This window comes from Sparus aurata, chromosome 4 (assembly GCF_900880675.1).
Source record: "Sparus aurata chromosome 4, fSpaAur1.1, whole genome shotgun sequence".
In the NCBI taxonomy this organism is placed as follows: domain Eukaryota; kingdom Metazoa; phylum Chordata; class Actinopteri; order Spariformes; family Sparidae; genus Sparus; species Sparus aurata.
This window is the reverse complement of record NC_044190.1, coordinates 9,409,688-9,421,480: the sequence shown is the minus strand read 5'-3', so window position 1 is coordinate 9,421,480 and position 11,793 is coordinate 9,409,688. Positions and strand designations below refer to the sequence as shown.

Genomic DNA, 11,793 nt, shown 5'->3' with positions numbered 1-11,793 from the left:
TAAAAAAAATAAACAAACATAAAAGTAGTATAAAGCTTCTAGCATTGCTCTCCAATAACACTGTAGGACTCAGTTTCTAAACAGATTATCCAAACTGATAAAGTAGAACCAGAAATATCACTTTTTTATCCCGTGCATTCATCTCTCACTCCTGTGAAACTCAGTCCTTCATTGCCCACAGTTCAAATTAGTCACTGAGTGATGATCAGCTTACATGCAGCTTCCTCTGGAGCTACAAAAAGGTGTACACTTCTTTCTTTCACATGCACAGTGGTACTCTCAAAGACAATGGAAACACACTTAAATGCGGGAATAACACGCTGTTCTCAGAGGAAAATAAGGTCCCCAGAGCACTGTTTAAACTGGGAAGATGGCAGGGTCCACCAAATATAAACAATGTAACACGTTTCAACGTCATGAAACGAAGATCATTTGTTTATTTAGTGTGTTTGGCAGAAAATATCGGTCATCGAAGAGCTTCATCTCCCCGCTAGCTAGGCTTCCTAAATGTCCGCCAGAGGGCAGTGTCAGCTCTCGATGATAAGAAAAACAAATTACAACCAAACCTTGAATAAATGGATGGTGCCATTTTAACGCACGGGATGAGGATTATACAACTCTTTAAAACAAATGGCTGAAGTTGATTCATATCAAATTGTCCCACATCACTTGAGCACACCATCTACTGTTCTCAAAAGAGAGAGATTTGAGAATCTTGTTAAGATATACTTTGTTAAATCAGATGAGTTAAAGGTTTGCTTGTTTCTTATCAAGATCCTCATCAGCCACTACATAAAAACAACTGGGGGCCATGAAGGTCACACAAGAGTTCTCGTGGACAAAAAGCAAATGCCTGCAAATCTGACTGTGACTTGTTTGCTGATGATTCCTGCTTCAACATCAAATTAATACACATTTAATCCCTCTAAATCTTTAGTCTTCCCTCTCTGTGTGTGTGTGTGTGTGTGTGTGTGTGTGTGTGCGCGTGTATATATGTGTGTGTGTGTGTGTGTGTGTGTGTGTGTGTGTTTTAGCCAGAGCTGGAGGCAGACTGCAGTTATGAGTGGATGTTAGCCAGCTGTACTGTAAATGCCACTGCAGCACACATGAAGAAAGCTGACTGCAGTTAATGAGAGTAGGCGGCTGAGATAAGTGCACTCATGATGAGTGGAGGTCATCAACACAAGTGGGTCAAATGTTTATCTTTTCAATCTTACATTTTCCTCTGACTGTATACCTGCAGGTCAACCACTCTAAACAGGAGACAATGCTTTTTTTTTTATTATTGCTAGTGCTGTGTTTTTCAACAATTTACCACTTAAGAAAAACATCATTTTTTGAGAGCAGAAATTTTTTGAAATGTTGAGTAAAATTGTCAAAGAGATGAAGGCCTGCAGGTGGTGCTAATCACATCTGTCTGAAGTTCAGGTTAAACTCTCTCCTCCATCTAGTGACGCATCTGTGAGGAGGGACAGCGAGATCCTCCCAGTGGCATTGGCAGGTAGGTCTGTGGCAACCTGTGGCATCTCCTGGCACGCGCTCGGCAGTTCAGAAACGCAAGAATAATATAAACACGGGGAAAATATTAAAAACATAATAATATATAAATATTAAATATAGGAATAGTACAATATGTACAATATTTTACATTCACATTTAAGCCATGGAACTATATATTATATTCCTGCTGTGACATAATATATATTCAGATAATATTGAGAAATGCAAAACAGAAATTGTGCTGAAATTGAACTTTGTCCATTAAAATGTGTAAACAAGTAGAGATGCGACAGACTGCCAATGCCGCTGGGAGGATCTCGGTGCTGCTGGGATCCAGGATCCAGAGAGTGATGACTTGTAAAACAAAAGAAAATGGATTACTGATAATTGATTCCTTTCAAACTCATAAACGTCTTCACATTAAACAATAGAAAAATGTGTGTAGCAACTGATTGTTACATTTTCAGTAGCGATCAATTAGGAACTGATTCCTATATATATTTAACATGTCTGCCAGGACCGGCTGAGTCTCCTCAGTAGGTACATACAGTCTGATCATTATCATATTATCATTATTATCATTATTCAGGCTTGCTATCTCTGAACAAAGAGCATCGCGGATGATAGTTTGGGGTCTGATCTGGTGCGCTCTTGGTGATGCGTGGCTATTAACGCACATGTACAAAACCACACGATGGTTTGTGGTTTTGTATTTGGCTTAATTGAACTTGCAGACACACCAAATGATGTTGGGTAAGTTACGACTATAACTGAGTGGGACTGAAACTTTGAGACAATCTAATTTATCCTAACTTGATTCAAACTTGAATAGAATATATTTACTTGAGTGTAACCTCACAAAATCCTTCCCGACCTTCCTTAAATGCATGAATAATAATTCTGACCATTCATTTCTGAAGAGTGCATAAACCCTGGTATCCTGCCAGCGCTCGGCATGCACAGCGACCACATCTACCAGCTCAGAGAAGTGCTTCCTGCTGTCAGCGTCTCCACAGAAGAGCCTGGCGTTCAGCTGGGACGTCCAGATAAACTGCAGCGCATTCTTGTGACCACCTTTATCTGCCTAGAAGCAACACACGGCAACAGGATCAATGGCTTCTTCATAATGCATATGTATGATGAGTACATTTAATGGATATGGCTTCACTCCTTGTTTGGCACTTTGTGCACAATTTTAATGCTAGAAAAGTTAGAGAAAGATATTTGATCTGTGTTTCTTCCTTTATTGTGGCCTTACCATGCAAACCCGGGTCACATAGGGAACCCACATTTCACTATCCAAGCCTTTGTCTCGGTTTTTCTCCTTGTAAAAGCCGTAAACCTTGTCCTGCAGGGAGTTGTCTTTCTGTCTGCTGAGCACCAAGCCGACATAGTGCTGCTCTAAAGACACGAAAACAAAGTTATTATTCGTCTCTGTAGCTGTATGACATGGGAATGTTTAAGGGACCAGCGAACAAAAGAAACCTCTCAGAAAACCACACTACCTTCCTCGTGAATTGCTGGTTTAACTCGGTGTTCCCCAAACTTGTAGATGCCGACATTCTCTTGAGATCCAGAGTGAGTAACGTAGAGGTCTGCACCTCCCTCTGTCTCTGCAAAGACAGTACAACTGATTACTGGTTGTATAAATTCAAATCATTGGTTTGGAATCAGCATCCGTTAACTTCATGCACTAGTGTCTCCTGTCAGTGATAGTATGAAAAGTACTCACTGAGAGAGCTAAACCTGTGTGAGAAACTAGAGCCTGGAGAATCCAGTTTGTAGTAGCAGGAAGCACCAGTGCAGTCTCATTATAAGCAGTGGCAGCGAAGAAGAAATCACTGGCAGTAAAGCAGGTTAGTAGAGCTAAGAAGGGAGTAGATGTTCAGAAAGCACATCCCTGGGTGAAAATGGATGACAAATGAGCCCATGAGGATTAAAAAAAGGTCTTAAGCCATTATGAAAAACTGTACACTGAACTCACCTACAATGGCAGACGGTTCACCTTCCTTTATGGCAGAATAAAATATGCTTAGGTGGTTCAAGTTTTCAGAGTGGCTGCACATCGGTGACTGCTCGGATAAATTCTATAAGAAAACACAATAGGCCTTGAAAATCCATCACTTGTAGCACAAATATGAATTAATAAATCAAATTGCACCTTTATCAACAAAAAAAAGCAACATTTCTCAGCAGCAGCATCACTGGTTGGTTTTACATAAGGGAAGTACTTTATCAGGAACATGTTCTGTGTTTTCCTACCATGTGGCAGCACACAGTTGATGTGCCGTCTGTTCCGCAAACAAACACCTCGTTCGTTTTGTTCGTCTCGTGGACCACGCTGATCTTATAGTTGCAATCCTAAACGAAATGAGAAATCTTTTGTGATATTTTGATCACCTGACAAACACATCAACCAAAAGCTCAGCTGTTTGCTACAAAGTCATGCTGCACTGCTCACTTTTGGATTGTAGCCGCATCTTTGCCACAGCACCGTTTTTTCCACAGGAGGCTGTGAAGAGAGGGAAAGGTTCATTTTCTCCACATCACTAGAAATCTTTGCCATGTGTTTTTTTATTTATCAGTGCTGTGATCGAACAGTCAGAAATGTTCATTACCTGCAGAGGATTTTGAAAGTCCACTGAAAACAGGTGTGTTTGTCCCACAGCTGTGACAGTGTCTGGCTCTCCTCCCAGAACCATCCAGATGGGTCCATGGACAGGAAACGGCAACCTTCTCACTGTCTCTACAATTAGAAAAAGGTCAAAATAAGGCTTGATGGAGACACAGAGCTCACCAGCAAACAACATGGCTGCGGCGTGTGTCTCCATGTAAACACACGCTGGTGCTCAATGTCATCATCAGAGAGGAGCTGTGCAACGCTGACATCAAGCTTGTGGTGGTCTCCCTCCACCCATTCTACCTCTCCAAAGAGTGCTCACAGCTGTTTTTCATCCTGGTTTACGTTCACCCCAGAGAAAACGCTTCCACTGCCTTAGAACATGAAGAAAACTGTGAACTAACTGTGAACTAACTGGAACTCGTATCCCCTGACTCTCCCGAATTCATCCTGGGAGACTTCAACCACTGCTCAGCTGACAAGTCACTGAAAAGACTTGAGGCTATGGAGAAGGTCATAAGGAAGCACATCATCACGGTAACTGGCCCAATGCTGGACCCTCTCTAGTTCACGTACCGTGCAGGCTTAGGGGTTGATTATGCCAAAAGGGTCAGGGTTCATCCTCTACACCGATGACTTGCAGGTCCACCCACCCAGACAATTGGTAAAGTACGCGGACGACACAGATCTCCTGTCCCTGCTCTCAGGCCCTTCACATAGAAGCTCAGCACTTTTGGGGCCAATAAGAACATTCCTCAGACATCTGTGTACAACTACGCCTCCTGCCTTAAATTTCCCCCCAGGAACAATAAAGTATTTTTAATTTAATTGATTTTAATTGCTCCATGGGTGGCAATGTCAGTTCATTAGTGCACCACTTTGATCCAGACAGAAACTTTGCACCCGCTGAACATCAGCATTGTTACAGTATGGATTTTGGCCACAGCCCTGCTGGGCCACAGCCCACCCTTACAGAGCTGCCAGCGTGACTGTTGGACACCTTTATGAGGTCAGCATACTTCGTCTGAACTGCCCTTCAGTCGAACAGCCACCCACACCTTTCAAATGTCAGATTCAGAAACCTCATGCCATAATAGGCCAGCTGTGTGGAAGTGGGAAAGGAGCCAGGGTTTGCATTTCCCTCTCAGATCACTTTTTTACATAAACACCTACTTTATGTCATTGTTCGCATGAACAATAGGGCTGGGCATCACCAGGTACCTCGCGATACGATACTATCACGATATTTTGCCCAAGATAGCGATAATATCACGATACAGCGATTCTGTGATAATTGATATATTGCAAGAAATTTCATCCACGATACATCACGATATCTGTGTCACTGAAGAAATGCAGAATTTATTGGCTGCACTGAATCCATTTCACAGGAATTACAAAACATTGTCAGTTTCACATGAATGACAGCCAAGTAAAACAAAGTGTATACTGCACAGTGGATCTTCTTAACACACACACTGACCGCAACTTAAATATTATTAAATACCGATATTTGGCGCCAGTGAATCGATAATGTACCTCAAGACGAAATATCGCGATATATCGTAGTATCGTAATTTTGGTACACCCCTAATGAACAACCAGTTGCAGCTTTATGAATACCTTTCAGGAGACAGATCGTCTGGAAAATGTGCGCCTTCATCCCCGTATTTATATATCACACCTCTCTCCTCTCTCTGACAGTAGCGCCGAGATCGCAAAGTGGCTAAAGGTATGTCGATTGCTGCTTAACGGCATATACCGATCCCTAGAATGGCATACCGATCCCCAGACTGACATACAGATTCTCGGAGTGGTATGCTGCTTTTATGCTGCTGTTATTCCACCGACACATGACGGTATGTGCCGCTTGAGATTGTTACGGCACTGAGAGACTGTTGGATGGGTACCGCTCCCTGATGAATATGCAAATGTAATGCCACTGGGCTGGTTTGACGACAAGTACAGCCGTAAACATATAAACATATACTTTTTTTTTTTTTGTCTTTATTGACAATGCTAACTTAACACTTTACCGCAAGTAATGTTATGTTGTTGGGATTGTAGGCATATAGACAGTACACGTGGGACTCTTACAATATGATAGAAAAGCAATCTGTATGTCAGTCTGGGAATCGGTATGCCATTCTAGGGATCGGTATATGCCGTTGAGCAGCAATCGACATACCTTTAGCCACTTTTCCATCTCGCCGTCACTCCTCTCTGATGGCTGCCTTCAAACCGGGCTGTTTGCAACAACTTTAAACAATACAACATTTCAAATTAATGGCAACCATCAACAATTAAATCATAGCCAATACATAGAGCTGACAATGAACACAGGCTCGACACTTAGCTCTGAGTGCGTGCTGAAGTTTGTAGTCTAGGTTCTATTCTAAAAACATCTTTAACTTTGTATTTTCAGCACAAAGTCAAACACGTTTCATAAAAAATTATACCACAAAAGATTTTAATGAGCTAGAATGAGCTGGTTTTTTATCTCAAGATTTTTTAATCGCAAGTTGTGTTGAGTTGAGTTTCAAAGTTTCAAAGTTTTGGAGCCACAAACCCAAAAGCACAGCCAGGGTAAAGGAACAACCAACAAACCAGGGATCAGAGGACCTTAAAGACCCACTTATCACGTAGACCTCTGATGTAGGCAGAGGTATGACAGGAGAACAAGAACCTTGAGCTGATTTCTAAATGTGATGGGAAGTAGGTTAAGAGAAATAAAAAATGTATATCAGATCCATACACAACACTGCCTGGAAATGAAAGCAGAGCTCATAAATGCTGACAACGAGTGTCAAACTAAGGTCTGTTCATCAGCAGAATTTAAACGTTGCTGACACAGCAGCATCAGTGTGAGCGTGAGAGAATCTGCATGTCTTGCATATCCTGTCAGTGACCATAACCCTTATATACAGAGAGCCACGGTGCTTCACAAGCAGAACATTATCCTGGACAGAGTTTCTCATCACAGCATACTTTATGACAGGTGTAACTGACACCACCAATAATCGTAAATTATTCAAAGCTGTGTGTTTAATGCATGACAGCTGTCCTCTGTATGAAGAGATAAAACATTACTTCCTCTCGGCGCTTTAACCTCGGTGGTGTTCACTGGAAACGCACTTATTATTCTGAACATGCTTTTTAAATACTGTGTGGTCGACGTCAACATATTGTCAATAATTTTAATGAATTCACTTTTTTCTTTTTTACTCTGGAACACAACAATCATGATGATGATGTCAAACGTCCTTCGCGTTTCAAAGTTGAAGAATAAAAAGAGACATATGTCGTACCTGTGTCTGAGAAAATCACCCGCGCCAAATGCGTTGAGTTCGCCTCTGTCCAAATACTGGCACATGAAAATAACAAACATACTGTGAAGAGAATCATTGTTGGTCGGCTGATCGATCGGTGCGCTGTCTCTGCTCGGTACGCTCCTCTGAACGTACTGCTCAGCTACAACTCCCCTGGATACTGATTGGAGGCTGTGACGCTGCTCAGCTCAACTCAAGTACTCAAGTGTTTCACCATCAACTTCCATGTTCTGTGTGTTTCTGATTCACCAGCGAGCCCAAATGCTTCAGCCTGACTGTAGGCGAATAAAGAGGCAAATAATGACAACTATCACAATGACATTGAAGCTTTATTTTGTTTAGTACCGAACTTAGACCAATTACTTTCGTGGTTTATCATGAAGGTTATTTATCCCAGCTGCTGTGCTTCATGTTCATTACATCTCTTAGACAGAAAAAAATAAAATAAATAAATAAATAAACAAACACAAAAGTAGTATAAAGCTTCTAGCATTGCTCTCCAATAACACTGTAGGACTCAGTTTCTAAACAGATTATCCAAACTGATAAAGTAGAACCAGAAATATCACTTTTTTATCCCGTGCATTCATCTCTCACTCCTGTGAAACTCAGTCCTTCATTGCCCACAATTCTAATTAGTCACTGAGTGACAGTGTTGGGAAGATTACTTTGGAAATGTAGTTGGTTACAATTACAAGTTACCCTGTTGAAAATGTAATAGTAGTGTAACTATTTCAATTACTTTCTCGAAGTGATGTAACTAATTACATTATGATTACTTTTCTTAATTTTGAATGAAATCTCTCAACTGCTAACCATTTTCACATTTTAAGACCTATAGTGTGATAAACCTTTCAGTTCAAAGGTTTAACCATATATTATGAGTCTGACCTTGGGCCTGACCTGCGAAGGAGGCTCACTTCCTCACTAAATTGAGCGACAACAGGCTGATTTCAGCCAAGAGGAGCAGGTTGTTTTAATGGAGAGAGTATGAGCGATACAAAAAAGCCTGATCACAGCCTGAAGCAACATTGTTGCTGCAGATATGACAAGAGGAGGCTGATTTTAATTTCTGACAGCTCTACATTGAGCTGCTTTTAAATATGAAGCTTTAGAGCAACAACAACAACAACTTGTAACCTTTATAAAGGAGTCTAGTACACAGGGGCTTCAATGAAGAGGCCACAACAGCCAGTGTGGGTCATACATGCCATTTATTTTATTACAACTAAAACTCTAAAAACACAAGCAAGAAGAGACAAGAAGACAGACAGTCATACTACGGCTGGGACACCAACCACTCACTGCTAGGACACTGGGAGTATACTAAGTATTCAAAAGAAATATAAACCCGACACACTTCAACTAAAACACCACGTTACAATGTGCAACCACTAACCATATCACCATCTAAAGTGAACTCCCAGCATCAACCACACCGGTGAATGGAGGGCCTCACCAGCTGCAGCACTAGAGACAAAGGGAGACAGAATGTTAAAACTCTAAAACAAACATTAACCAATAAAACAATAAAGCTAAAATATATATATATATAATACTAAAATAAAACAAACGGCAGTCAGTGCTTTGCCAGAGCCACTGGGAATCAAACAGTCACAGACCTGGCATGCACAAAGGATTTGTAGAGTTACTGCTGCACTCACACCTGCTGCCAATCAGTCTCTCCTCCAATTCCTGTCACTTGATTGGTCTCTGCTCTTTGGGTCCCGGTGACCTACACACACACGGTATTTGATTTCCTCATTCATTCCGTCAGCTGGCGAGTTTTGGCATAGTATAGTTCTGCCGTCTGTTTTTTGAGAAAATCATTGCAAAAATCAGTCAGTAGTCCTACTTTAGAAGTTATATTAGGTGGCGACTATTTTCACTACCATGGCATGTCCTTTTGATAATGATCCCGTTGATGAAGGTGCAGCATTACTGCGCAGAGAATTAAATATTCGTCGGGAGATGATTATCAGACCGCGCATAGATGTTCTTGCATTTCCAGACAATTATCTTTTTGAGCGGTACCGTTTCACGTCACAGTCAATCATTTACATACAAAACCTGATCCGTCCTTACATTTCCAACATTACCAACCGAAGTCATGCTCTCACATCCCAGCAGATATTGAGTGTTGCGCTGCGTTTTTTTGCAAATGGGAGTTTTTTATACAACGTCGGAGATGCAGAGCACTTGAGCAAGGCAACTGTATCAGAGCGGTCAGAAAAGTGTGCCTCGCCCTGAAACGGCTACTACCATCTTTATCATGTTCAGCTCCTCTGCCTCCGTTAGAGGTGGCGGTGCTGGGCCACCACCCGTTTCAAGGGCATCTGCTTTCTTTCTGTTGGCTGAGTAGAAGTCTGTGTTAGTTTAAATAGGCTTAATTATTTAACAGAACATGATACAGATGAGAATACATTTATGTGTGTGAAAACAGCATTATGTTGGGGATAAAACAACTGTACAGTCAAACAGCCACTTAATATTTACTTTACAATGTAAAACATGATCATAATGAGGTACCCCCATGATTATGCCGAGGTCTTACCTGTTTGAACAATGTTTTTATGTTTCAACTTAAATTGCAGCCAAGTGCGCTTCTCCCCCGCGGGATTGCACCTAAATGAAATAAATTAATAGGCTACCACTCAAGCAGTTTCCCCCTGTAATATTATTGTGACTGCAAAGGACTACATTTAAACTTACACACTGACCCGAGCAGCAATGTTCTCCCACGCCGTCTCCCTCTCTTTTGCTGCTGCAGCGGTGTTACACTTCCTTCTAAAAACGTGCTCAAACTCACCGTATGAGCGCATTAATATTTACATTTCCAGTGGGGTGAAAAACGTAGCCCTCCTCTTCCCCGTTGCCATGGTGACTCGTTGAATCGGGGCTCCATTGATGCTGTCTTTTTATTCTTGTGGTGCACGCGCTTAACTCCAGGTGAAACTACTCCGAGTTGATCAAACTAACTAAAATCTGCTGTTCTGGAACCGAAAACTCAGAGTTTCCTATCTCAGAGTAGATCAACTCAGAGTTCAGGGTTAGACTCAGAGTTTGTTGAACCTGCTTTGTGAAACGGACCCCAGGCCGACTGTAGGCGGATAAAGGGGCAAATAATAACAAATATCACAATGACATTGAAGCTTTATTTTGTTTAGTACCTTAGACCAATTACTTTCATTGTTTATCATGAAGGTTATTTATCCCAGCTGCTGTGCTTCATGTTCATTACATCTCTAAGACAGGTAAAAAAAACAAAACAAACAAACAAACAAACAAACAAACAAAAACAACAAACATAAAAGTAGTATAAAGCTTCTGGCATTGCTCTCCAATAACACTGTTGGACTCATGGTGAACAGTTTCTAAACAGATTCTCCAAACTGATAAAGTAGAACCAGAAATATCACTTTTTTATCCCGTGCATTCATCTCTCACTCCTGTGAAACTCAGTCCTTCATTGCCCACAGTTCAAATTAGTCACTGAGTGATGATCAGCTTACATGCAGCTTCCTCTGGAGCTACAAAAAGGTGTACACTTCTTTCTTTCACATGCACAGTGGTACTCTCAAAGACAATGGAAACACACTTAAATGCGGGAATAACACGCTGTTCTCAGAGGAAAATAAGGTCCCCAGAGCACTGTTTAAACTGGGAAGATGGCAGGATCCACCAAATATAAACAATGTAACACGTTTCAACGTCATGAAACGAAGATCATTTGTTTATTTAGTGTGTTTGGCAGAAAATATCGGTCATCGAAGAGCTTCATCTCCCCGCTAGCTAGGCTTCCTAAATGTCCGCCAGAGGGCAGTGTCAGCTCTCGATGATAAGAAAAACAAATTACAACCAAACCTTGAATAAATGGATGGTGCCATTTTAACGCACGGGATGAGGATTATACAACTCTTTAAAACAAATGGCTGAAGTTGATTCATATCAAATTGTCCCACATCACTTGAGCACACCATCTACTGTTCTCAAAAGAGAGATTTGAGAATCTTGTTAAGATATACTTTGTTAAATCAGATGAGTTAAAGGTTTGCTTGTTTCTTATCAAGATCCTCATCAGCCACTACATAAAAACAACTGGGGGCCATGAAGGTCACACAAGAGTTCTCGTGGACAAAAAGCAAATGCCTGCAAATCTGACTGTGACTTGTTTGCTGAAGATTCCTGCTTCAACATCAAATTAATACACATTTAATCCCTCTAAATCTTTAGTCTTCCCTCTCTGTGTGTGTGTGTGTGTGTGTGTGCGTGTATGTGTGTGTGTGTGTGTGTATATGTGTGTGTGTGTGTGTGTGTGTGTTTTAGCCAGAGCTGGAGGCAGAC

General features: G+C 41.3%; 1 protein-coding gene across 1 annotated transcript; it reads right to left on the bottom strand.

The window, feature by feature from the left end:
* Positions 1 to 1,837: 1,837 nt before the first annotated feature.
* Positions 1,838 to 7,630, bottom strand: LOC115580144 (semaphorin-7A-like). The gene is made up of 8 exons (XM_030414113.1): positions 7,429 to 7,630; positions 4,119 to 4,246; positions 3,962 to 4,012; positions 3,763 to 3,861; positions 3,485 to 3,587; positions 3,006 to 3,113; positions 2,759 to 2,901; positions 1,838 to 2,584 (listed from the first exon to the last, which is right to left on the bottom strand). The coding sequence occupies exons 1-8, from the start codon at positions 7,523 to 7,525 to the stop codon at positions 2,309 to 2,311; spliced, it is 1,005 nt and encodes a 334-aa protein (XP_030269973.1). The 5' UTR covers positions 7,526 to 7,630; the 3' UTR covers positions 1,838 to 2,308.
* Between the last annotated feature and the right edge of the window lie 4,163 nt (positions 7,631 to 11,793).